General features: G+C 43.5%; 2 protein-coding genes across 4 annotated transcripts in view; both read right to left on the bottom strand.

Moving 5' to 3' along the window:
• Positions 1-595: 595 nt before the first annotated feature.
• Positions 596-3,140, bottom strand: C10H15orf48 (chromosome 10 C15orf48 homolog). Its single transcript, XM_003420126.4, has 5 exons — positions 3,075-3,140; positions 2,880-2,941; positions 2,620-2,705; positions 1,632-1,692; positions 596-994 (listed from the first exon to the last, which is right to left on the bottom strand). Exons 2-5 carry the CDS (start codon positions 2,913-2,915, stop codon positions 926-928), a joined length of 252 nt encoding a protein of 83 aa, XP_003420174.1. The 5' UTR covers positions 2,916-2,941; positions 3,075-3,140; the 3' UTR covers positions 596-925.
• Positions 3,141-3,403: 263 nt separating this feature from the next.
• AFG2B (AFG2 AAA ATPase homolog B) overlaps positions 3,404-27,903 on the bottom strand; it is a 32,585-nt gene continuing 8,085 nt past the window's right edge. Inside the window, exons 4-8 of one of the 3 annotated variants that reach the window (XM_003420127.4) lie at positions 24,631-24,840; positions 18,913-19,105; positions 16,016-16,146; positions 15,090-15,215; positions 3,404-11,177 (exon numbers count right to left, since the gene is read on the bottom strand). In XM_003420127.4, coding sequence (XP_003420175.2) covers positions 11,025-11,177; positions 15,090-15,215; positions 16,016-16,146; positions 18,913-19,105; positions 24,631-24,840 — 813 coding nt within the window. In that variant the 3' untranslated portion in view covers positions 3,404-11,024. Of the gene's footprint in view, positions 11,178-15,089; positions 15,216-16,015; positions 16,151-18,880; positions 19,106-24,630; positions 24,841-27,903 lie in introns of all 3 variants that reach the window. The other 2 variants (XM_010599679.3, XM_023539077.2) reach the window with 2 other exon arrangements.

Raw genomic sequence — 27,903 nt, forward strand, 5'->3', positions numbered from 1 at the left:
TGAATATACTAAAAACTTGTACACTTTAAAAGGATGAAAACTATGGTATCTGAATTATGTCTCAATTTAAAAAAAATGAAAAGCAACTTTCTACTTCGTCCCATTTTGAAGGATTGTCCAAGGGGGATCCCAGGAGCATGTTGGGAACGACTGCGACTTCCGCAGCCTTCACGCCACCCCTTCCAGAGTGAAGAGTGGCCCCAGGGGACTGGCAAAAGCCCTCACAGGAGCATCACCGTCATGGCCCTTGGCATTTTAGGGCCAATCTCAGCATACCCCTCATTGCTGTTCACTACCAGAGTCTCAGCACTCCCTCCAAGACCAATCCTCATGCAGGTCTCACAGCCCCGCCTCCACTTCATTTTCCTCAACAATCTTTTATTTATATCCCTCCCCATTTTGGTTTTGTTCGTTGCTTTGTCTTGACTGCATAAGAGCAGTGCCTAGGCCACAGTTGCTGCTCAATACACTTCTGGTGAATGAATGAATTTGGAAGAAAAGTTTACACTGGTTATTATTTAAAAGCTGAAGTTTTGTGCTTCGAAATGTGTTTTTTCCCCATAAAAAGATTTTCTCCTCCATTTAAATATGCATCTTTTAAGAAATCTTACACAAGCGGTACTTTATTAAGACAATAATCTAATTTACATATCTTTACACTTTTCAAGGAAAACATTCAGACATCATAAACATAAAAATTTCAACATGCAAAACTGAAATTTACAACAATAAACACAGAAAGTTAATTTTGGACTATGTGGTTATTCCTGCACTGCCTTTAATTCCTTATTCGAAGTCCAAAATGTAGGTAAACCCTAAAAATGTAGCAGAAGCATTTCCGCACACTGTGTCCACAATCTAGTTTGTGCAGAAGTGTTTCCACTAGATTCATAGAGTGCTCTTTAGAAGAAGAGGCGACGTTTGGTCATTTGGATGCCTTTCGGACCATCTGTAACTCTTCAATGGGTTTCCACTGTTGGTTGATTGTGAGAAGCTTCAAACAAACAAACAAAATGTTTTGTTGAGGATCTGACCTTTCTCCTCAGGTCCCCCTTTTGAGATCTGTCCATGCTCCCTTTCAGAAAAAGCATCACCAGTGTTTGTAGTCAAAGAACCACTTCTTCCCATCTCTAAAACATGCACTAATGGTAATGGCCTGTGTATCCTCCCTTCTTTGACAACCCTGAGGTAGAGCTCTATTATCATTACGCCCATTTTAGAGATTCTCAGGGCCTGAGAGAAGCCAAATTGTCTAACCCATTGCCTTCAAATTATTTACAACTCATAGCAACCCTACAGAACAGAGTAGAACTGCACCATAGGGTTTCGAAGGCTGTCATCTTAACGGAAGCAGACTGCCATATCTTTGTCCCTCAGAGTGGCTGATTGGTTCAAACCTCTGACCTTCTGGCTAGCAGCCAAATGCTTTAACCACTAACAGGGCTCCTAAACTGGCTGAAGTCACTTGTTAATAACGGAGCAAGGACTTGAACTAGATGTCTAAACTTCGTAACACTCTTTAACACCACACGAAATGGTACCCTAAAATGGTAAGGTATTAAATTTATTTGCCAACAGGCTTGCTAAGGTTTGCGCTAAATATAAATCACTTGCTTTTAATTCAGCAATACCTTTTGAGGTACGGTAGGATCCACAGTTTCCCAAGGTTCTGGATTTCTTTTTCGATCAGTGCTAAAAATCAAAGAAAGCTAATTAAAACATTAAAGTGAATTTTAAACGAACACTTATTAGGTCTACAAACATGAGCCAGTCTGCATACTTAAGCATTCATCTGTTAGTTAATCATCAGGAATCTTCAGTAGTAATGGAAATCAATCCCAGAATCCTTAAGGGAGTTTCACCGTTGGGCTCAAAAATCAAGATCAACTCCTCTAAGCAGGGTGGGAGGTCCGTATTCCCATTATCGGGTAGACAAGCCAAATAACAATGGCTTAAGAGCAAACAAAAATGTTCTTGCCCTGGGTCTCTACTGCCAGCGGAGGTGCTGGGCTCGTTGAGCTCTGTAGGTGATGAGCTCGCACTGAGATTCTTTGCCCCTGGCTCAGAGGCACTGCCCTCTCCAGCCCTGCACTGGGCCAAGGTCAATGTCAAGTTTATCTTTCTTACATTCCAGGACATGTAGTGTTTTATCTCCTTATGGCCAAAGCTATTGGGTTCACTGTAGACAACTGAATCTATCAACTCTACCACATTAGGAAATATCTTTCCAATATGTTAACATTTTACTTTTTAATTAAAATGATTATTTAGGTTTGATGATTTATACCCCAAAACAATGTTTTAAGAACTTTACATTTCAAAACTTAAAAAAAAAAATCAAATTTAAAAATCAAATCAAACTTTACTTCACTGCCGAGGAGATGGAGGAGGGCTAATGGATGAAAGGCTATTTACACACAAGGAAACCAACTAATTTATTAATATCATCACTTAAAAGTTGTAAGTGTTCTGCTATCAGGGTGCTTTCTGGCCCTGGCCCCAAGTTCATGATTTGACATTCTTATCCCGGGAGAAAACTAGGAAACTGCTACCCCGTATGTCATACGCTGAAGGTCAACCCAACACCTACCACCGCCCTTGTAAGCAGCGCCCACTTACATCACATCGCTTTTCCGAAGGGAATAGAGAGCAAACCAGGAGGCTCCGCTGGCTGCGGCCGTCACCAACACCACCAAAGGAATGAGCTAACGGATAAAAGGCTGAGGGTGAACGCTGACATGTTTCCATCTCAAACATCCTACATACGGCAAAATAACTCTATATCATTTTATACGTCCTTCAGAATCTGCGCTACCTTTTCATCTTTAAAAATTCACATTTTAGTCATGATCTTTAATAAGATTGCTTTAAAAACTTACTTCCTTGTTTTTCATCAGGAGCTGGAAAAAGGCCATGATGACTTGAGTGTAGAATGTCAAATCTAGAATAAAAACATCCAAAACATTGGTCAAACCGCCGCTAGGACCCAATGTGATGGGCGCCCAAACGTCCACCAAGCTCCGAAAGCCTCCCGGAGGCCGCACATCACCGCCTTCCCGGAACGGTGGCCTCACCTGGCGGCGGGCGGGCGGCGCGCGGACGGTGCCAACGTTCAGGGCTGAGCGCAGCCGCGCCCTCCACCTTATATACGCGCCGCAGTGCCGCAGGGCCGGGCCGCCGGGTCACGCGGGCCGGGAGGCCGGGAGCGCGCGGGCCCGACAGCCGTCCTCGCGCGAGCGACGCCCGGCCTTCGGCGCCCCCTAGAGGACGCCGCGCCCGCCGGCCGGGGCACTCGCCGCGGTCCTACCCGCTACCGGCGCGTGCCGTCTCCGGCCCTCGGAGTCCCCCGACCCCGACGTTCCCCGCGCCCCTGGGGCCTGGAGGGCTCGGGGGTGGAGGGGGTCTTGAGGGGGAGGGGGAGCGAGTCCCAAGGGGGCGTCCTAGGTCTAAGTAGGTAAATGGGAATGAATCTAATCACGTGAAAGACGCCCAAATGGGATGCAACGCGCTTGTGGAAACAGTTAAAATTGTAAAGGCCAGTTCGGAACAACTCCCGTGGTATCCTAATTTTTTCCGTTAAGAAAACTGGGGAAGGGAGAGGGGAGAGACAATATGAATGGGCTGCGAAGGCTTCAAGAGGAGGTCTGTCTCTGCAGAGGACCTCTCAGGCTGGCTTCTCCTGAGGCCCCTTCTAATTCGCCCCTAAACAGCAGCCTCATTTCGAACAGAGACTGCCAAAAAACAAACAAACAAACAAAAAACATGTGGCGGTCGAGTCGATCTGGACCGATGGCGACCCTATGGACAGAGGCTGCTAACCCACAGAAATACCAACAGCAATCCCACCAAACCAGAGGCTGTGTGCCAGGCGCTGCGCCAGATTCCTCACAATAATTTTGCAACGGGGATATGTTATTGAGGCTCAGAGAGGCTCCGGTCACAAACAGCTCCTAGGTGGCAGGGATGTGGTCAGAACCGGGGTCTGCCTGGCGCCAAATGCCACAGGCTTTCTCCCCCCTGCCCTTAGCTACTTGCAAGGTGTTTACAATTTAGTGCCTATAAATAACTCTAACCCAAACACAGGTGATTAATTCCTACTAAGGAGGTCTGAGGAAGCTTACCAAAGTTGGGAAGTATTCATCTGAACATACAATAGACACACAACTGTAAAAAGACATTTTGGGGGCAATTAAATCTAACTATAAACCAGATAGGAGATACAATAAAGAAGTATTGGTAATTTTGTTAGGTGTGATAATGGTACTATGGCTATGTAAGAAGATGTCATTATTTAGAGATTGTATGTAGAGATGGGAACCCTGGTGGTGTAGTGGTTAAGAGCTATGACTGCTAATCAAAGGGTCAGCAGTTCAAACCCACCAGGCGGTCCTTGGAAACTCTATGGGGGCAGTTCCCTGTCCTATAGGGTCTCTATGAGTCGGAATCGCCTCGGCGGCTTTGGGTTTGGCTTTATGTAGAGACACTGAAGGGAGAAATACGGTCTGGGGCTTACTTTAAATACTTCAGCTAAAAAATAAATGAAACAAACTTAGCAATATTAACAATTGTTCAGCCTAGGTGAGAGGTATGTGGGGGTTTGCTATACTACTCTGTTTTTTATGCATGTTTGAAAATGATCAGAATAAAAAGTTTTAAAAATTCACAAATTATATGTAGTTAGATATAATGTGCCTATCTGCTTATTTCTATGTGCAGCAATGACAAACCCAGAAAGCCCCATCCCCCTTCTTTTGGTTAATGTCCAAGTTTATCGAGCTTCTGAGAAATGCAAGGTCAATATGTAGCTTGGTTTTTCCCTAGATTCAAAGAATTACAACACTGCTTTGGGCGGCAAAATTATATTTTACAGTCAGGCAAACATACATATATTAAGGCAAATGCAGCAATCGAATTTTTTTAAATTATTTACTCAATAAAAATACCGTTGCAAAAGTCAGTATAAGACTAAAAGAGCTTTCGTATTTTTGCCCTTTTGTCTGAGGTTGCTATGGGCAGAGCAACCCAGAAAAGAACTTATCTGAGCATGTCACCCAGTTTTTTTAACAATAATAACACTTTCCACCCCAAAATAGAATTCAAAGCCTTACCACCGGCAACCTGAGGGCAGGATGAAATCAGGGTCCTCCTTGCACCCCAGCCCTGCACTGACAGGGGCACCCAGAAGGTACTGTTAGGCCAGTGCTGCCTGGATGACCAGGATAGCAGCAGGCACAGCTCCCACCCCTCCACCCCTTGCAGTTCCTCAAGGGAATCCCCTCCAGCCACTCACCACCATCACTCCCAGGGGCTGCTCTGAGATCCATAACCCCTTGGGGGAGCTTCCACACCCACCTCAATTGCCAGAAGCTTCTATAGCCTTCTCTAAGCTGCTGCCACCCAGGCCTGCAAGTACATTGAACCAAGGCTGCTTGGTCCCCACCCTACAAATTGAACCTTTGATTTTAATCAGCCCAGTTCGTGCTTTATAAGAAAAAATTCTTTTATTAAATATTTTTTGTTGAAATTATTTCTGACTATCCCTGACACCTCATCATCCTTCAGTGGCTGCCTTCTTATCACGTGTATAATATTTGGCTTTCCTAAATTTGAGGGACAGGTGGAGTTGTACTATACGGTTTAAGGCTGACAGTTATGTGACCCGGAAAGGAGTCTGAGCTCAGTGTGTTGGGAAAGCTGTTCACACTTCCCAGTATACCAGAAAGAAGGTGCTTAAAAGTTGAAGTGCTTTAATTTTCTTGCAGATTAAGATTACAGCTTTCGGAAGTTACCCAGAGCCACCCTCAGAGCACATTAAAACCTAGTCACAGAAGTCCTCGCTCTGACTTCATCATTTATTATTTCAGTGAGAAGAAACACGTGGTCTTTGTCCGCGTGAACTTTCCAAGTTCTGTTGAGAAGTTATAAATACAATTTAAACAGATATTTTCAAATAAAAACTCAAAAGTGTGAGTAATGAATTTCCAGCCTGCTCACTAGGAACTTTTTTGAGGGCAGTACGGGGACCCAGATCTATAGATGTCTGGGTTAAGGGGTCGAGGCCAGTGCACATCAGGTCTACTGATGGCAAAGACTCAATGGCTGCCTTATCCTGAAAAGTCAAGAGAACTGGAGTGGAGATAGCATTTCAGTTAGTTTTTTAAGTAGCTTCTCTATTTCTTGAAAGCAAGTGGTTAGTTTCTTACAATAATTTTAATTGAATTATATTTTATACTTATAAATCAAACAGGGTTTTTCCTTCATTTTTTTAAAAGTAATATACCTCTCTTACTTAATCTATTAACTTTAACAGGATCTATTGAGTCCCTGGAGCCTTGGTGGTGCAGTGGTTAAGAGCTGGGCTGCTAACCAAAAGGATGGCAGTTTGAATCCGCCAGTCACTCCTTGGAAACTCCATGGGGCAGTCCTACTGTGTCCTGCAGGGTCGCTATGAGTCGGAACTGACCTGACTGCAGTGTTGCTCTGTTTTGTTTTTTTTTTTTAATTGCATCTCTGCTGTGATTTAATTAACCACACCTCCCCCCTTTCTCCTTCCATTTTTACTAATTTATGTTTCAAATTTTAGTTTTTCTACTGGCTACTCTTATCACTTTGAATAATTTTTTTTTTTTAATTGTGCTTCAGGTGAAAGTTTACAGCACAATTCGTTTCTCATTCAAAAATTTATCTAGAAATTGTTTTGTGACATCGCTTGCAATCCCTGCAATGTGTCAGTACTCTCCCACTTTCCACCTCGGGTTCCCTGTTTTCATTCATCTGGTTTTCCTGGCCCTTCCTGCCTCCTTGTCTTTGCTTTTGGGCAGGTGTCTCCTCTTTGGTCTCGTATTCTCGATGGATCTAAGAAGCACGTTCCTCATATCTCTTATTGTTTGTTTTATAGCCCTTGTCTACTTTCTTCTCATAGTGGCTCATAACCAAACCAAAACCAAACCCAGTGTCATTGAGCCGATTGCGACTCATAGCGACCCTATAGGACAGAGAAGAACTGCCCCATAGAGTTTCCAAGGAGCACCTGGTGGATTCAAACTGCTGACCCTTGGGTGTGCAGCCGTAGCACTTAACCACTATGCCACCAGGGTTTCCATAGTGGCGCATAGCGACCCTATATAGACCGAGTAGAACTGCCCCATAAGGTTTCCAAAGGGTGGCTGGTGGATTTGAGCCGCTGACCTTTTGGTTAGCAGCCAAGCTTTTAACCACTGCACCACCATAGTGTTGCTAAGAGCCAAAATCAAACCAACAGAAATGGGGTAACAGGGCCTACTCTTTTTGGCTGAAAGGCGGACTTCAGGAGTAGCTTCAGTTCTGAGTTAGCAGGGTGTCCCAGGGGCCATGGGGTTCCTCCAGTCTCTGTCAGATCTGTAAGTCTGGTCTTTTTTTGTGAATCTGAATCTTGTTCTACATTTTTCTCCCACTCTGTCTGGGACTTCTATTGTGATCCCTGTTAGAGCTGTCAGTGGTGGTAACTGGGCACCATCCAGTTGTTCTGGGCTCAGGCTGGTGGAGGCTGTTGTTCATGTGGTCCATTAGTCCTTTGGACTGATATCTTCTTTGCGTCTCAGGTTTTCTTCATTCTCCTTTGCTCCTGATGGGATGGGACCAATAAATGTCTTTCCCATAATTATTTCCGAATAGTAAGGTATTGCCAAACCAATAGTCTCGGGTCCTTTCAAAAATAGGAAACTTCCCAACAGCTGTTTAAAATGTATGGCTTCATGTACTTCACGCATCATATATGCTCTCAGAGCACCCAGCCCTTTTTCTGAAGCACTCCTCACCATTGTCATTGTTGTTGTTAGGTGCCTTGGAGTCAGTTCTGACTCACAGCGACCCCCTGTACAACAGAATGAAACACTGCCTCGTCCTGTGACACCCTCACAGTCATTGCTATGTTGGAGCCCATTGTTGCAGCCACTGTGTCAATTCATCTTGTCAATGGTCTTCCTCTTTTTCGCTGACCCTCTGCTTTACCAAGCATGATGTCCTTCTCCAGGGACTGGTCTCCCCTGATAACATGTCCAACATATGTGAAATGAAGATTCGCCATCCTCGCTTCTAAGGAGCATTCTGACTGTACTTCTTCCAAGACAGAATTGTTCATTCTTCTGGTAGTTCATGGTATATTCAACATTCTTTACCAGCACGATAATTCAAAGGCATCAATTCTTCTTTGGTCTTCCTTATTCATTGTGAGCTTTCACATGCATATGATGGGATTGAAAATACCATGGCTTGGGTCAGGTGCACCTTAGTCCTCAAAGTGACATCTTTACTTTTTAACACTTTAAAGAGGTCATTTGCAGCAGATTTACCCAGTGCAATATGTCATTTGATTTCTTGACTGCTGCTTCCATGGGCATTGATTGTGGATCCAAGTAAAAGGAAATCCTTGACAACTTCAATCTTAGTTTATCATGATGTTGCTCATTGGTCCAGTTGTGAGGATTTTTATCTTTATGTTGAGGTGTAATCCATACTGAAGGCTGTGGTCTTTGATCTTCATCAGCAAGTGCTTCAAGTCTTCTTCACTTTCAGCAAGCAAGGTTGTGTTATCTGCGTATTGCAGGTTCTGAATGAGTCTTCCTCCAATCCTGATGCCACAATACGTTCTTCATATAGTCTGGCTTCTTGGATTTGCTCAGCATAGATTAGTTCATTGTGTAACTTCCCTGGTGTCTTCTCCCGGTGGCCTGCCGGTGCCACGTCTGTCTTGTTCACTGTTCGCCCAGCACCTCGTGAGAGAAGAATGGCGCTTTAAGATGTTTACCAGATATGGTGAGCTGAGAAAAACATTTAAGAGTTGTGCAGTGTCATTCCTTTTTGGTTTTAAAAAATTGTATGTACATAAAGGACCAGAAGTTAAATACTAAAACATTTTTTTCTTTGTTTTATTTTCTAGCATTCCTTTTGTAATAAAGGGGAAAAAAATGTACACATAATCTTTCTCCTAGATAATTATAATTTAAAAAGGCAAAATAGCAGCTATAGAATGGAAAAACCAGGCAATATTATAAAGTGATCAAAATTACCATCACCAACAATGTAGACATCACGTACCTCTCGGTGTGATGCTGAGGGCACGCCACCACGTATGTTGTGTCCCACTGGGTGATACATACCTGCGTCTGTCACGATGAGGCATCACACACAAACCAAGGAACCAATTATTCCATAAAATAGTCTGCCCGTATATAATTACAATTACATAAAATATAAAGTTATTCTATAAAATAATTGGTCTAAACTCTTCAAAAATGTTACAGGCTGAGGAACTCTCAGATTTAAAGGAGTCTTGGAAGAAAGGCCTGGTGATCTACTGAAAAACCAGCCATTGAAAACCCCATGGAGCACAGCTCTGCTCTGACACGTAGGGGTCGCCATGGGTTGGAGCTGACCTGATGGCCATTGAAAGAGGCATGACAACTAAATGCAGTGTGTGATGCTAGACTGGATACTGTAACGGGGAAAAAGTTTTAGATAGGAATTTATTATATACTACCTGTTTTTCTTCTTTTTTTGAGAAAAAAAGTTATTTTTATTGGAACTCATCTGAATATAAGATACACCTGGTGTTGGTCAGCAAGAACCGTTTGTGCATTTGATATTGACGGCGCCAAACCGAAACAGTGACTGGACGTGATCGGGAGAGACGTTGAGAACAAAACCCTGACTTTGCAGAACAAAACAAAAGCCAGTCAGATTTGGTCAGGATGCAAAACCTGGTATAACAAAATCCTTTTACCAGATATGAATTTATTAAGAAAACCTGGAAGGATAATCTGAGAAAGGGAAAGAGTAAAGGAGGCCAGCAGGAAGGAGACGAGAGGAGAGAGAGAAAAAAGAGAAGACCAAGAGGAGATGAGAGCAACAACTGATTGGATCAACTCATGAAACTGGACTTTGGAAAATGTATTAAAATATTAAACCAACGTCAAGTTTCCTGATTTAATAATTGTACTGTGGTGGTATAAAGATCTTCATTTGTAAGAAATGTACACTGAAGTATTAAAGGGTAAAGTAGCACAGTGTACACAACCCATTCTCAAATGGTTCAGAAAACTATTGTGTATATGTGTGTAGACAGGTAGATATAGATACAGACTCTTACAGATAAAGCAAATGTGGCAAAATGTTAGAAACTGGTGAACTTAAAAGTATACAAGAGTTCTTTATACTGTTTGTCATGGATTGAATTGTGTTCCCCCAAAATATCTGTCAACTTGGCTAGGCTACGATTTCCAGTATCGTGTTTGTCCACCATTTTGTCATCTGATGTGATTTTCCCATGTGTTGTAAATCCTGCCTCTATGATGTTAATGAGGCAGAATCAGAGGCAGTTATGTCAGTGAAGAAGAACTCAATCTACAAGAGTAGGTTTTAAATCAGTTTCTTTTGAGATATAAAAGAAAGAAGCAATCAGAGAGATATGGGGACCTCACACCACCAAGAAAGCAGCGCCGGGAGCAGAGTGTGTCCTTTGGACCTGAGGTTCCTGCATAGAGAAGCTCCTAGACCAGGGGAAGACTGATGACAAGGATCTTCCTCCAGAGCCGACAGAGAGAGTAAGCCTTCTCTTGGAGATGATGTCCTGAATTTGGACTTCTATCCTACTAGACTATGAGAGAATAAATTTTTTTTGTTAAAGCCATCCACTTGTGGTATTTCTGTTATAGCGACACTATAGATAACTAAGACACTATTCTCCCAACATTTCTGTAAGTTTGAAATTATTTCAAAATAAAGTTAAAAAAGCAATCAACTAAAACAAAAACTACCACAACAAAATTAAAATATACACACACATACTATCTCTTAAATCATGGCATTTTAATATACCTTTTAGAGATAAGAGAAATCCTTGCTTATCAGACACAAATTATTTATTTACATGAAATAATATAAATACAAATACTCTAAAAATGTGAAGCTGCAAACCATAGGGCAAGTTCACATTTCAATTAATTCTTTAATAAGGGTGTAAACTAATTTTTAAATATCTTCTTAAATTAGAACAGTTCTTGTTTCTGAAATAAGTTTTCGTATAAAGTCAAGTCCTTGTGACTTAAGGACGGTTTTACAGTCTTAAGTGATTTTAGAAAGTGCTCCTGTTTCACTGTGGTTGCTTCTAGTCCATTTTCTTGAAGAGCCAGCAAGGCAGCCTATAAACAGACAAGCAATAGAAAATCATTAATTTGCTTCATTATTTGTTTACAATATATAGTAATATTTTTAAATCTGAATTCAAGATCTCAATTTCATTTCATGGGATTTCAGTAATCATGGTACTAAAAACACTGAGCTAAAAGATAGATAAGATGATTGAGAATTCACTTATTAGGCCATCATTTCTCTATTAAACTCTAGACTTTTCGTGGGAAAAGAAAGGAAGCTGCAGGACAATATACATTACAAGCTCACATATATTTTTACAAATGAGAGAGTATCTTCCTGACCTCAGGATAGGAAAGATTTCTTAAATAAGACATAGTACTGTTCATAAAGGAAAAGATCAATATGGGACTCCATTAAAATCAAGAGACATCGCAAGACCCAGACGGGAGGAGATGTTTGCAGTACATATAATAGTAAAACACTTGTACAGGATATATAAACAACTCCTACAAATCAATAAGATAACACTATACGCCCAGGAGAATGGCTAAAATTTAAGAGCATGATAATACCAAGTGTCGGTAAGCTGTAAAGCACTGGGACCCTCATGCACTGCTGCTGAGAGTATAAATTGGTAGTTTGAAAAGGGTTTGGCAGTTATTTACTAAAATGGACCTAATACTCTACAGCCCAGCAATAGTGATACATGTTTCTTCTGCAGAAAGATATACGCATGTACACAATAGACACGTACAAGATTATTCATAGAATCATTACCTCATAATAGCAAAAAAGTGGAAACCCAAATGTCCAAAATAAAATAATGAAAAACTGTAGTTATTCATATACTAACATATAAAGCAGGGCCCTGGTGGTGCAGTGGTTAAGCATTTGGCTGCTAATCAAAAAGTCAGCAGTTCGAATCCACCAGGCACTTCTTGGAAACACTATGTGGCAGTTCTTCTCTGTCCTATAGGGCTGCTATAAGTCTGAATTGACTCAACGGCAATGGGTTTGGTTTCTTTGATTTAAAATATAAAGCGATGAAAGTGAATTAACTGCGTACAAAGCCATGGGTGAATTTCACAAACATAATCTTAAAGCAAAAACAATATACACTGTATAGATCCATTTACATAAAGTTCAAGAGCAGGCAAAACCAATCCCTGGTGTTCGAAGTCAGGAGCGAGGTTCCCTTTTGGGAGGAGATATGATTGCCATTGGGAGGGGGCCCAAGGGAAGCTTCTGGGGTGTTGATAATGCTCTATTTCCAGCCCCAAGTGGTGATTATTAAACGTGTCCATTTTATGTCAGTTCAATGAGCTACAGCCTTATGACCTATGCATTTTCCATGTTACATTTAATAAACGTTTATGGAAAAAGAAAAACTCACAATGGCTCATTTTGCTCTCAAAGTCTAAACACCTTAAAGTGGCTTACAGGGGCTGTTGCTCACTTCTTCAGCTGTATTTTTGCCATTCTCCACTTTCTAATTCACTGATGGCATGTCATCTCTTCCCCTCAGCCTTCTGCACATTTTATTCCCCTCCCATAGCATGGCCGACGCCCTAATCATCCTTCAGCTTTCAGTTTACACATTCTCTCTGAGTCTTCCCTGACATCCCCAGGCCTGGGCTGGTGGCCTCCTACAGGCTCCCACAGCTCTCATCATGCTGACACTGCGCCTCTGTCTCCGCGCGCTCGGTCCGCGCCTCTGTCTACGTGTATGCAGTCTACGTGTGCTCAGTCTGCGCCTCCGCCTACGTGTCCTCAGTCTGCCCCTCCGCCTACACGACGCGCTCAGTCTGCGCCTCCGCCTACGTGTGCTCAGTCTGCGCCTCCGCCTACCCGCGCTCAGTCTGCCCCTCCGCCTACGTGTCCTCAGTCTGCCCCTCCGCCTACGTGTCCTCAGTCTGCCCCTCCGCCTACGTGTCCTCAGTCTGCCCCTCCGCCTACATGCGCTCAGTCTGCCCCTCCGCCTACGTGTCCTCAGTCTGCCCCTCCGCCTACATGCGCTCAGTCTGCCCCTCCGCCTACGTGTCCTCAGTCTGCCCCTCCGCCTACGTGTCCTCAGTCTGCGCCTCCGCCTACGTGTGCTCAGTCTGCCCCTCCGCCTACGTGTCCTCAGTCTGCCCCTCCGCCTACGTGTCCTCAGTCTGCCCCTCCGCCTACGTGTCCTCAGTCTGCCCCTCCGCCTACATGCGCTCAGTCTGCCCCTCCGCCTACGTGTCCTCAGTCTGCCCCTCCGCCTACGTGTCCTCAGTCTGCCCCTCCGCCTACGTGTCCTCAGTCTGCCCCTCCGCCTACGTGTCCTCAGTCTGCGCCTCCGCCTACACGCGCTCAGTCTGCCCCTCCGCCTACGTGTCCTCAGTCTGCCCCTCCGCCTACGTGTCCTCAGTCTGCCCCTCCGCCTACATGCGCTCAGTCTGCCCCTCCGCCTACGTTTCCTCAGTCTGCCCCTCCGCCTACACGCGCTCAGTCTGCCCCTCCGCCTACGTGTCCTCAGTCTGCCCCTCCGCCTACGTGTCCTCAGTCTGCCCCTCCGCCTACGTGTCCTCAGTCTGCGCCTCCGCCTACGTGTGCTCAGTCTGCCCCTCCGCCTACGTGTCCTCAGTCTGCCCCTCCGCCTACGTGTCCTCAGTCTGCCCCTCCGCCTACGTGTGCTCAGTCTGCGCCTCCGCCTACACGCGCTCAGTCTGCCCCTCCGCCTACGTGTCCTCAGTCTGCCCCTCCGCCTACGTGTCCTCAGTCTGCCCCTCCGCCTACGTGTCCTCAGTCTGCCCCTCCGCCTACGTGTCCTCAGTCTGCCCCTCCGCCTACGTGTCCTCAGTCTGCGCCTCCGCCTACACGCGCTCAGTCTGCCCCTCCGCCTACGTGTCCTCAGTCTGCCCCTCCGCCTACGTGTCCTCAGTCTGCCCCTCCGCCTACATGCGCTCAGTCTGCCCCTCCGCCTACGTTTCCTCAGTCTGCCCCTCCGCCTACACGCGCTCAGTCTGCCCCTCCGCCTACGTGTGCTCAGTCTGCCCCTCCGCCTACGTGTCCTCAGTCTGCCCCTCCGCCTACACGCGCTCAGTCTGCCCCTCCGCCTACGTGTGCTCAGTCTGCGCCTCCGCCTACCTGTCCTCGGTCTGCGCCTCCGCCTACGCGTGCTCGGTCTGCCCCTCCGCCTACGTGTCCTCGGTCTGCCCCTCCGCCTACGTGTCCTCGGTCTGCCCCTCCGCCTACACGCGCTCAGTCTGCCCCTCCGCCTACGTGTGCTCAGTCTGCGCATCCGCCTACGTGTGCTCAGTCTGCGCCTCCGCCTACGTGTCCTCAGTCTGCGCCTCCGCCTACGTGTGCTCAGTCTGCGCCTCCGCCTACCTGTCCTCGGTCTGCGCCTCCGCCTACGTGTCCTCGGTCTGCCCCTCCGCCTACACGCGCTCAGTCTGCGCCTCCGCCTACGTGTGCTCAGTCTGCGCCTCCGCCTACCTGTCCTCGGTCTGCGCCTCCGCCTACGCGTGCTCGGTCTGCCCCTCCGCCTACGTGTCCTCGGTCTGCCCCTCCGCCTACGTGTCCTCGGTCTGCCCCTCCGCCTACACGCGCTCAGTCTGCGCCTCCGCCTACGTGTGCTCAGTCTGCGCCTCCGCCTACGTGTGCTCAGTCTGCCCCTCCGCCTACGTGTGCTCAGTCTGCGCATCCGCCTACGTGTGCTCAGTCTGCGCCTCCGCCTACGTGTCCTCAGTCTGCGCCTCCGCCTACGTGTGCTCAGTCTGCGCCTCTGCCTACGTGTGCTCAGTCTGTGCCTCTGTCTACGTGTATGCAGTCTGTGGCTCTGCCTACATTTATTCAGTCTCTGTCGTCTCCCCCCACAGCCCGAATCTGTGAGCTCTGTGAGGGAAAGGTGCCTGTCTCTTGATAAACACTGCCAAGTGAACAAAGATCCAAGGAAATGAATGAAGGATGTTTCTTCATTAACTCACTTCTCTGCAGAGGTTCCTCAGATCAGCTCCGGAGAATAAACAGGTTTCTGCTGCTAGGTTTTCTAAAGAAACATCGGGCCCCATTGGCATGTTTTTTGTACAGACTTCCAAAATAGAAAGCCTGCCCTGGAGCGAAATAAGAAACAAGATGTTTATAATCTTGTAACACCCATCTGACACAATACAATATTAAAACATTTCAAGTTAGAGTTTTCTATCATATTACAGGAAACATACATGGAAAGAGTATCAAACAAACAAAAAAAAATCACTTCCTGTTTCTGAAGGGATAAAAAAGGTTAACTCAACAGTGGCCCTTATGACGATGATTAAAAAAATAACTACCTAAATCATGAAAGGCTTTTAATACTTTCATAATTAATTTTTTAAATTGCCAACCATAGGTATATCCCTTTAAAAGACACGACGAAGCTCTCTCTGAAGCTCTCTTTTGGGTACAAAAGGACCACGAGACCTAGTTTAGCAAGTACATGAATATCAGACACAATTTTTCTCCACTGTAAAATACAGACACTGACCCAGATAATCTCCCAAACCCTTTTAAGCCCTTTTAACACTTTAGGGTTCCTCCGTTCTAGTTGCAAAATACTACTGAATAGACTCAAAAGACTCAGTATTTTGAATCTGCCACAATACTGAAATAAGAGAAGTTCCTTACTTTTAGGCTTTATTTGTTCTGAAAACAGGGCCAGGACAGAGTATTCAGAAAAAAACTGGGATTTCATGGAGGGCCAGCAGGCGAGGAAGGATGCAGGAGCCGGTGTGAGTCAGACACCGTGAAGACCTGTATCTGGTTTGGAATCCGGGTCTGCCGAGCTCCTGGAGCTCAGGTGTGTGCCGTCAAGAATGCATACACGGTGGGGGGGGGGGGGCTGCGTGTGCAGCGTTAGTGCGTGCAGCCTTACCTTTGGATCTGGGGGCGGGATATAAAGAATCTTGTCTAGTCTTCCCGGCCGCAAGAGGGCATCATCTAACACATCAGGTCTATTTGTCGCTGCAACGACCATGACATTTCCATTAAGAACTTCTTCAAACTCTACCTGAGGGAAAACGCAAAGTAAACAACATAATTAAAACATTAAGTTGTTAATTATTATATGGCTTTTTAAAAGTATAAATCAGAAGGTCCATTTGTTTTTAAAGGAGGATAACCTTTTCTTGGGAGCACCCCCATCCAGACCACCTTCCTGATATCAAGATACCCCAGAAACAAACTAGTAATCAAAGAGGCACTTTGTTTGTGGGGCAAAGGGAGTGGCTAACCCCAAGGAACATTCCTCCAGGCCCTGTGAGAAACAACAAAAAGCCTCACATTACCGCAGAGAACACCTGAATGTGCCTGAGCCCCAGTTAATGATTACGACTGAAACGGTCTACCTGAAAAGGTCCTAAATAGCAGCATATGACTAGCATGTAGAAATGTATGGCTATGAAAAGCCTAGACTATCATGTTCTTGAAGAGGAAGGCTTACTTTACTTTTTCTTTCCAGGTGGCAGAAATATGACAATTAACATAAATTGCAGGTTTGAAAATTCTGGCTGAAGACAAGAAATGTCAAAAAGCAGCCAGAGCAAGACCTTATGAACACTAAAACCAAAAAAACCAAACCGTTGAGTCAATTCCAACTCATGGCAACTCTATAGGACAGAGTAGAACTATGCCAGTGTTTCTAAGGAGCAGCTGGTAGATTCTAACTGCCCACCTTCTGATTAGCAGCTGTAGCTCTTAGCCTCTGCGCCACCAGGGCTACATGTTAAACACTCAAAACAATGTTTGTTGACCAGAATAACGAGAGTCCTTCTCAGATGTCGTGATCTCTCACAATAACGAGTTTCCTATATCTGCGGGTATATTAGCAGAGGCAGGATGACCCGGCTAGACGCTGTGGAAGACCTTCTCTGTTACAAGGAAGGTTTGATTAAGACAGCCTTGTGGGTTCCTTCCAACTGTGCTGAGCTCTGTTACTAAGAAGCTGTAAGACAATCCTTCTGTGGAACAGCTTTTAAAACAAGGACAAAGCAAGAATAAAAGAGAAGAAAAATCATGTCAGTGATAATTTAAGGATACTACACTTGGAGAAGAGACTCAGAAAGAGAGGAAAAACTTCCAGAGGTCATTTCAACTTCATTATAACCAAGGAAAACCATTCCTCAAGAAAACTGGAAGATTTTCAGTTACTGGGATTATTGGCAACAATCATCTGTTTTGTCTTACACAGAAATTTTTAAACAGGGGTAAACGCTGGTTCTTTAGGATTGAGAAATAGGAATAAATTCCTTTCTCCATTAGTGATAAGTAAAATTGTGTTTCTAAATCTTTGAAAATTTTTTTTAAAATTCACATTCGTATATGTCTAAAATAATTTATTATAAAATTTAACTCACCTTTTGAAGGGAAAGACAACACTCAATACATGGAAGGTCAGCCCAATTGGACTGGACCAAAAGCAAAGAAGTCTCCGGGATAAAATGAATGCTACAAAGGTCAGCGGAGCAAGGGCGGAGGTCTGGGGACCATGGTTTGAGGGGACTTCTAAGTCAATTGGCAAAATAATTCTATTATGAAAACATTCTGCATCCCACTTTGAAATATGGCGTCTGGGGTCTTAAATGCTAACAAGCGGCTATCTAAGATGCATCAATTGGTCTCAACCCACCTGGAGCAAAGGAAAATGAAGAACACCAAGGTCACACGACAACTAAGAGCTCGAAAGACAGAAGGGGCCACATGAACCAGAGACCTACATCATCCTGAGACCAGAAGAACTAGTTGGTGCCCGGCCACAATCAGTGACTGCCCCGACAGGGAGCACAGCAGAGAACTCCTGAGGGAGCAGGAGATCAGTGGGATGCAGACCCCAAATTCTCATAAAAAGACCAAACTTAATGGTCTGACTGAGACTGGAGGAATCCCGGTGGCCATGCTCCCCAGACCTTCAGTTGACACAAGACAGGAACCATCCCCGAAGACAACTCATCAGACATGAAAGGGACTGGTCAGTGGGTGGGAGAGAGATGCTGATGAAGAGTGAGCTAATTATATCAGGTGGACACTTGAGACTGTGTTGGCAACTCTTGTCTGGAAGGGGGATGGGAGGATAGAGAGAGAGGGAAGCTGGCAAAATTGTCACGAAAGGAGAGACTGAAAGGGCTGACTCAATACGGGGAGAGCAAGTGGGAGTACGGAGTAAGATGTATGTAAACTTATATGTGACAGACTGATTGGATTTGTAAACGTTCACTTGAAGCTTAATAAAAATTAAAAAAAATAATAATAATACCAGACCTCTAAAAAAAAAAAAAAAACCTGATTGAAGCTAAAAATGACATAAATCACACAGAACTGAAATTTGCAAATTCATTGTATGACGTAATTAATCAAAGCACAGCTGAGTTTTAGGAGTTGTGCCTTTGATCTGACAAGTACAAAAAATATACATAGTGTAGCTAGTGGCTATCAGGCTGCAACATTAGAACTTAAAATGCTAGTCACAAGTTTAATTCTTTTTCCCGTTGACAGTCCCAAATTAAAATAAATGGACCACATAGAGACAAATCTCGGATGCATGTAGTCCTTAAGAATAAAAAAAAAAATTTAACTCACCTTTGCTAACGGCATCAGTTTTGACTAGTTCTGTAAAAATCCTGACAGAGTAGAATTGAAATTACATAATTTCCTCCACGAGATGAACCTAGTACAGGAAAGCTACGGTGCACACGCATTCAGATTTTTCATGTATCACGACTAATAAATTTTTGAGAATAAGTACCTCTTCATTTTTTTTCATCTCCTTGCATTCACCCTGCCAATCTGATTTATTTCCTCTTCTCTCTATTGTCTTAAGCCCAACACCATCCAATTCATTCAGGAGGACAGAAAGGACTCGCTCTTGAACGTTACATCCTGTTCTGCTGACTGATCGAGATCCCAAGATTGAATCAATTTCATCCAAAAATATGATTGCTGGAGTATTTGCTCTTGCTTGTCGAAATACCTTTTATTAGGAAAACAAGTACATTAAAAAGCTGTGTGTTATGCGTTATTCAGCTAACGTATGTTCTCTGTGTTACTCCTTCTACAGGCATACCTCATTCTATTGTGCTTTGCAGACACTGTGTTTTTACAAATTGAAGGTCTGTGGCAACTCTGTACTGAGCAAGTCTATCTGCAGCATTTTCCCAACAGTGTGTGCTCACTTTGTGTCTCTGTGTCACATTTTGGTAACTCTTGCAATACTTCAACCTTTCCTTTATTATTGCATCTGTTATGGTGATCTTTGATGTTACTACTGTAATTGTTCTGGGGTGCCACTTAATCGATAAATTTGTGTTCTGACTGTTCCACCGACAGACCCTTCCCATCGCGCTCCCCCTCCTCGGGCATCCCTGTTCCCTGAGTCACAACAACACTGCAATTAGGTCAGTTAATAACCCTACAATGGCCTCTAAGTGTTCAGGTGAAAGGAAGAGTCACATGTATCGCACTTTAAATCAAAAGCTAGAAATGATTAGTGAGGAAGGCATGTTGAAAGCTGAGATACACTGAAAGCTAGGCCTCTTCACCAGTTAGCCAAGTTGTGAATGCAAAGGAAAAGTTCTTGAAGGAAATTAAAAGTGCTACTCCAGTGTGGAAAGAGACGATGGAAAAGATCAATATTATCAATCAGAACAAGGTCAGGGGCCAACTGTGGAACAGGTCATCAACTGCTCATATCCAAGTTCAAGCTGAAACCGAAGAAAATTAGAACAAGTTCATGAGAACCAAAGTATGACCTTGAGTATTCCCCACCTGAATTTAGAGACCATCTCAAGAATAGATTTGATGCATTGAACACTAATGATCGAAGACCAGGTGAGTTGTGGAATGACATCAAGGACATCATACATGAAGAAAGCAAGACGTCATTGCAAAGACAGGAAAGAAAGAAAAGACCAAGATGGGTATCAGAGTAGACTCTGAAACTTGCTCTCGAACATCTAGCAGCTAAAGCAAAAGGAAGAATTGATGAAGTAAAAAAACTGAAGAGAAGATTTCAAAGGACAGCTTGAGAAGACAAAGTAAAGTATTATAATGACATGCGTAAAGAGCTGGAGATGGAAAACCAAAAGGGAAGAACACGCTCGGCGTTTCTCAAGCTGAAAGAACTGAAGAAAAAATTCAAGCCTCAAGTTGCAAAAGTGAAGGATTCTATGGGGAAAATATTAAACAACTCAGGAAGCATCAAAAGAAGATGGAAGGAATACACAGAGTCACTACACCAGAATGAATCAGTCGACGTTCAACCATTTCAGGAGGTGGCATATGATCAGGAACCGATGGTACTGAAGGAAGAAGTCCAAGCTGCACTGAAGGCATTGGCAAAAAACAAGGCTCCAGGAACCGACGGAATATCAATTGACATGTTTCAACAAACAGATGCAGTGCTGGAGGTGCTCACTCGTCTATGCCAAGAAATTTGGAAGACAGCAACCCAGCCAACCGACTGGAAGAGATCCGTATTTATGCCTATTCTCAAGAAAGGCAATCCAACTGAATGTGGAAATTATCAATTATATCATTAATATCATATGCAAGCAAAATTTTGCTGAAGATCATTTAAAAACGGCTGCAGCAATATACAGTCAGTGAACTGCCAGAAATTCAGGTCGGTTTCAGAAGAGGACGTGGAACCAGGGATATCATTGCTGATGTCAGATGGATCCTGGCTGAAAGTAGAGAATGCCAGAAGGATGTTTACCTGTGTTTTCTTGACTATGCAAAGGCACTGACTGCGTGGACCATAACAAATTATGGATGACATTGCGAAGAATGGGAATTGTAGAACACTTAATTGTGCTCATGAGGAACCTGTACATAGATAAAGAGGCAGTTGTTCGTGGACAGAAAAAGGGGATACTGGTTGGTTTAAAGTCAGGAAAAGTGTGTGTCGGGGTTATATCCTTTCACAATACTTATTCAATCTGTATGCTGAGCAAATAATCCGAGAAGCTGGACTATATGAAGAAGAATGCAGCATCAGGATTGGTAGAAGACTCAGAAACAATCTGCGTTATGCAGATGACACACCCTTGCTCGCTGAAAGTGAAGAGGAAGCATTTACTGATGGAAGATCAAAGACCACAGCCTTCAGTACGGATTACACACCTCAACATAAAGAAAACAAAAATCCTCACAGCTGGACCAATAAGCAACATTATAATAAACGGAAAAAAGATTGAAGTTGTCAAGGATTTATTTTACTTAGATTCATAATCAAAACCTATGGAAGCAACAGTCAAGAAATCAAAAGACACACTGCACTGGGCAAATCTGCTGCAAAGGACTTCTTTAAAGTTCTGAAAAGCAAAGATGTCGCCTTGAAGACTACAGTGTGCCTGACCCAAGCTACGGTATTTTCAATGGCCTCATGCATGCAAAAGCTGGACAATGAATAAGGAAGACTGAAGAAGAACTGAGGTCTTAGAATCATAGTGTTGGTGAAGAATATTGAATATACCACGGACTGCCAAAAGAACGAACAAATCTGTCTTGGAATAAGTACAACCAGAATGCTCCTTAGAGGCAAGGATGGTGAGACTGCGTCTTACATACTTTGGACGTGTTGTCAGGAGGGATCAGTCCCCGGAGAAGAACATCATGCTTGGTAAAGTAGAGGATCAGTGGAAAAGAGGGAGACCCTCAACAAGATGGACTGACACACCGGCGGCAACAATGGGCTCATGCGTAACAATGACTGTGAGCATGGCACAGGACGAGGCAGTATTTCCTTCCATGGTACATAGGGTCGCTGTGAGTCAGAACTGACCGGGTGGCACCTAACAACAACACTCCAGTGACCACATGAATGATATGAAAGCGGAACAGCCTTATTGCTGATATGGAGAAAGTTTTAGCAGTCTGGATAGAAGAAAAAACCAGCCACGACATTCCCTTAAGCCAAGGCCTAATCCAGAACAAGACCCCACCCAGCTCTCTTCAATTCTATGAAGACCAGAAGTGAGGAAGCTGTAGAAGAAAAGTATGAAGTAGCAGAAGTTGGCCGTGAGGTTTAAGGAAAGGAGCTATCTCCATGACATAAAAGTGCAAAGTGATGCAGCAACTGCTGATGTGGGACCTGCAGCGAGTGACCCAGAAGATCCAGCTAAGATAACTGATGAAGGGGCCCACTAAACCACAGATTTGCAGTGTAGATGAAACAGCCTTGTATCGGAAGAAGATGACATCTAGGACTTTCATAGCTAGAGAGGAGAAGTCAATGCCTGGCTTCAAAGCTTCAAAGGACAGGCTGAACTTCTTGCTGGGGTTAATGCAGCTGGTGACTTTCAGTTGAAGCCAATGCTCATTTACCACTCTGAAAATCCTAGAGCCCTTAAAAATTATGCTAAATCTGCTCTGCCTGTGCTCTATAAATGGAACAAAGCCTGGATGACAGCACATCTGTTTACAACGTGGTTTACTGAATATTTTAACCCCACTGTTGACACCTACTGCTCAGAAAAAAAGATTCCTATCAAAATTACTGCTAACAGACAATGCGCCTGGTCACCCAAGAGCTCTGATGGAGATGTACAAGGAGATTAATGTTTTCATGCCTGTTAACACAACACCATTCTGTAGCCCATGGATCAAGGAGTAATTTCGACTTTCAAGTCTTATTATTTAAGAAATACATTTCATAAGGCTATACAGCTGCCATAGATAGTGTTTCCTCTGATGAATCTGAGCAAAGTAAATTGAAAATCTTTTGGAAAGGATTCACCATTCTAGATGCCACTGAGAACATTCTTGGTCCATGGGAGGAGATCCAAATACCAACACTAACAGGAGTTTGGCAGAAGCTGACGCCAACCCTCATGGATGACTTTGAGGGGTTCAAGACCTCAGTGGAGGAAGTAACTGAAGATGTGGTGGAAATAGAGAACTACAAGTGGAGCCTGAAGATGTGAGTGAACTGCTGCAATCTCATGATAAAACCTTAACAGCTGAGGAGTTGCTTCTTACGGATGAGCAAGGCAAGTGGTTTGAGATGGAATCTACTCCTGGTTGTTGATGCGGTGAACGTTGTTGAAATGACAACAAAGGATCTAGAACATTACATAAATGTAGTTGATGAAGTTAATAAAGCAGGGTTTGAGAGGACTGACTCCAATTTTGAAATAAGTTCTACTGTGGGTCAAATGCTATCAAACAGCATCTCACGCTACAGAGAAATCTTTCGTGAAAGGAAAAGTGAATTGACGTGGCCAACTTCAATGATCTCTTTTAAGAAACTGCAACAGCCACCTAACCGTCAGCAACCGCCACCCTGATCAGTCAGCAGCCATCAGCACCAAGCCAAGGCCCTCCACCAGCAAGAAGATTACGAATTGCTGAAGGCTCAGATGATGGTGAGCATTTTTTAGCAATAAAAAAAATTTTTTTTCATTGTACTTTAGAGGAAGGTTTACAGAACAAATTAGCTTCTCATTAAACAGTTACTACACATATTGTTTTATGACATTGGTTAACAGCCCCACAACATGTCAACACTCTCCCTTCTTGACCTTGGTTCCCTATTACCAGCTTCCCTGTCCCCTCCTGCCTTCTAGTCCTTGCCCCTGGGCTGGTGTGCCCTTTGGTCTTGTTTTGTTTTACAGGCCTGTTTAATCTTTGGCTGAAGAGTGAACTTCAAGAGTGACTTCATTGCTGAGCTAAAAGGGTGTCCAGGGGCCATACTCTTGAGATTTCTCCAGAAGAAAGTATTTTAAATTAAGGTACGTACATTGCTTTTTCAGACATAATGCTATTGCACATTTAATAGACTACGTTAAAAAAAAACTCACTGTCATTGAGTTGATTACCACTCATAGCAACCCTAGGACAGAGTAGAACTGCCCCATAGGGTTTCCAAGGAGCAGCTGGTGGATTTGAACTGCTGACCTTTTGGTTAGCAGCTGAGCTCTTAACCACTGTACCACCAGGGCTCCATATAATACAGTGCAAACATAACTTTTATATGCACTGGGAAACCAAAAATTCATGTGACTTGCATTATTGTGGTATTTGCTTTATTGTGGTGGTCTGAAACTGAACCGACAATATCTCCTTGGTATGCCTGTAATTTAAAAAATTTAAATAGATTTTAATTGGAGATAAATCAATAAAACAGGGAACAATGGAACATTATGTAAGAGTTAAAAATCATTTATTCAAAGAATATTTAACATTATGGAATTTTTTAAATGATGTTAAAAAAGTAGAATGAAGCTATATATAATTTGCCTTTGATTTTGCTTAAAAAGAAAAATAATTCAATAAAAAGGACAAAGGAAATTCACCAAAATGTGACCCAAACAGTGGCAGAGGGATTATGGAGGGTTTCTTATTTACACTTTTCTAAGTTTTTTCTACAAACACACAGTTTAACTTTTATAATCAGAAAGAAAAACTAAGCACTATTTTTAAAAAATAAGACTTCTCCATAACACATGAAATAAAAACTCAAAAGTAAACTTAACTACATGGGAAAAACAAACAAACCTGAGACAAGGCTTTCTCTGAATCTCCAACAAATGGTGAAAAGAGATCAGCTCCGTTCACCGACACAAAGGAGCAACGGCAGCTTGTGGCCAGCGCCCTCACCAGGGTGGTTTTAGCACATCCAGGAGGGCCATACAGGAGAACGCCCTTTGGCTGTGTCAGGCCCATCCTGACAAATTCCCGGGGGAATTTCAGAGGCCATTCAACACTCTGTGAGGACACATAGAGATGGAACAGTTGTTTCAGTATAATAATAAAATGTCAAAATAATTCAAGTATTTTAAATGTTACCAGAAAATTCACTCATTCAACAACTGTCAGGTACCTGTTACGAACTGGAAACACAGTCCATTCTTCACGCAGCAGTCAGTAATCTTATGACCTAAGTCAGATCACAGCATGTCCTGCTTAAATTCCTTCAATGACTTCCCATAAGAATTAGAATAAAACCCGAATCCAAACTCCTTACTTAACATGGCCCACAAGGCCTTGTATAAGCCAACCTGTCCAACAGGCTCACACGTGCTGGCCTTTATACCTTACGAACACCCCAGTATTTTTTCCCATCTCAGGGTCTTTACAATTGTTCTTCTCTCTGTCTGGAACATTCCCCCTACAAGTTCTTTGTGTGGCTACTTCTTGAACATCCAGGCTTCAGTTTTAACGTCATTTCCTTGGAGGAGTCTTCCCTAACGACCCCAGTTAAAAAAACAGAGCCCTCTCCTCCTGGTCATTCTCTATGCTATTGCTCATCTTTTCCCTTTAAAGAATGTATTATTTGCTATCTGAAATTATTATTTTTCTGTGTTGGGTTTCTCATTCTGCTCCTGCTAGAATGTATGCAAAGTTCACCTCTAAATCCCCAGCACCTAGAATGACACCCTCACGAAGGCGGCACTCAATAAATGTTAACTGAATAGTGACTGAGTCCTCACTAACTCTAGGGTTTTATTGTAAGTTACTTACACAGGACTTATTGCTAATGGTCCCTGGGTGATGCAAATGGTTAACACACTCAGCTGCTAATCGAAAGGTTAGAGGTTCGAAACCACCAAAAAGTACCTTGGAAGAAGAAAGGCCCAGCGATCTGGTTCTGAAAAATCAGTCACTGAAAACCCTATGGAGCACAGTTCTCCTCTGACACACGTGGGTCAGCATGAGCTGGAATCTACTCAACAGCAACTGGACTGGTTATTGCCAGTAAGCAGCAGGACTGAGACGGACCCCACTCAGTGTAATCAAGGGCACAGCTCTTAAGTACTGCTATACTGGCTCCCTAATACAGGGACCGACAAGAACCCTAAAACTCATATTTTAGTTGGGGAGATAGGCTTTTAGCCATGTCCTTTTTCATACAGTCCAGCTTCTCAGATTATTTTTTCAGCATACAGACTGAATAAGTACAGTGAAAGGATACAACCCTGACGCCCACCTTTCCTGACTTAAACCATGTAGTATCTCCTTGTGTTTCAACGACTGCTTCTGATCTATGTATAGGTTCCTCACGAGCATAATTAAGTGTCCCGGAATCCCCATTCTTTGCAATGTTATCCATGATCACACAGTCAAATGCCTTTGCATAGCTGTCAGCCAGGAGCCACCTGACATCAGCAACCATATCCGGGTTCCACACACTCCCGAATTCAGCTTGAGCTTCCGGCAGTTCCTTGTTGATGTACTGCTGCAGCCACTTTTGAATGATCTTCAGCAAAATTTTACTTGCGTGGGACATTAATAATATTCTTCGATAATTTCTGCATCTGATTGGATCACCTTTCCTTGGAATAGGCATAAATATGGATTTCTTCCAGTCGGTTGGCCAGGTAGCTGTCTTCCAAATTTCTTGGCATAGAAGACAGAGCACTTCCAGGGCTGCATCCACTTGTTGAAACATCTCAATTGATATTCCGTCAATTCCTAGAACCTTGTTTTTCACCAATGCCTTCAGTGCAGCTTGGACTTTTTCCCTCAGTACCTTCGGTTCCTGATCATATACTACCTCCTGAAATGGTTAAACATCAACCAATTCTTTTTGATGTAGTGACTCTGTGTATTTCTTCCATCTTCTTTTGATACTTCCTGCATCATTTAATATTTTCCCCATAGAATCCTTCACTACTACAACTCAAGACTTGAATTTTTTCTTCAGTTCTTTCAGCTTGAGAAATGCTAAGCATGCTCTTCCCTTTTGGTTTTCTATCTCCAGCTCTTTGCACATGTTATTATAATACTTTACTGTCTTCTCAAGCCGCCCTTTGAAATCTTCTGTTCAGTTTTTTTTTACCTCATTTCTTCATTTTGCTTTAGCTACTCCACATTCAAGAACAAGTTTCAGAGTCTCTTCTGACATCCATTTTGATCTTTTCTTTCCTGTCTCTTTAATGATCTCTTGCTTTCCGAGGTCCTTGATGTCATTCCACAACTCGCCTGGTCTTCGGTCATTAGTGTCCAATGGATCAAACCTGTTCTTGAGACGGCCTCTAAATTTAGGTGGGATATACTCAAGGCTGTATTTTGGCTCTCGTGGACTTGTTCTAATTTTCTTCAAGATGAGATGGTGTGGAGGGGACACATTTGAAAGATAAACAGGGTTGCATTTTATGTAGGGCTAAGTTCTAACTTTAGAGTGGAAGTTATGTGCATGTATATGACCCCATGAATTTAGAAATAGGCTTCTGGCTTAGGGGATGAGGTGGCTGGCTGTATTCACCAAGGTAAAGAATTTAGGTGTGGGATGGAGTTGATCAGCTGAGCTCTGATGCTGGGTTTGAGATCACTGGGCATTACCTAGCAGGCAGGTGGCCAACTAGTGGTTCTGCTGAGCAGAAGTAGCTGCTTTTTGAGTCAACAATTTCAGGGCTAGTTGAAAGCCTGGATGCCAGGAAGATCATAAACTCACTCACAGACTGTGAAAAGACTCCTGCGAGCTTGGAGCACTAACATTTAAGAGAGGGGAGAACAGGGCTCCAAATGACAGGAAACAGGGTGTCTCCAAGAAGAAGTGTGGTTAATTTCTCCTTCGTATTTTGTGAGGATTACATGAGGCAATGCACATAAAGAAATTATATTACAAATGCTCTTATCCATAGACACAAGTATCCCAGTGTTAGCTGTAGATACAGCTCCTGGTTAAGATGAATAAATTATAACTGACACTTATAAATCAGTCTTCTGTGTGTGCCGTTACAGAAACCTATTTCCTTAGGGTAGGATTCCCCCTCGGTGAACTGGCAAAATCAATTTCTGGAGTTGCAATGTTGATAAGAGGATTTG

This window comes from Loxodonta africana, chromosome 10 (assembly GCF_030014295.1).
Source record: "Loxodonta africana isolate mLoxAfr1 chromosome 10, mLoxAfr1.hap2, whole genome shotgun sequence".
Classification (NCBI taxonomy): domain Eukaryota; kingdom Metazoa; phylum Chordata; class Mammalia; order Proboscidea; family Elephantidae; genus Loxodonta; species Loxodonta africana.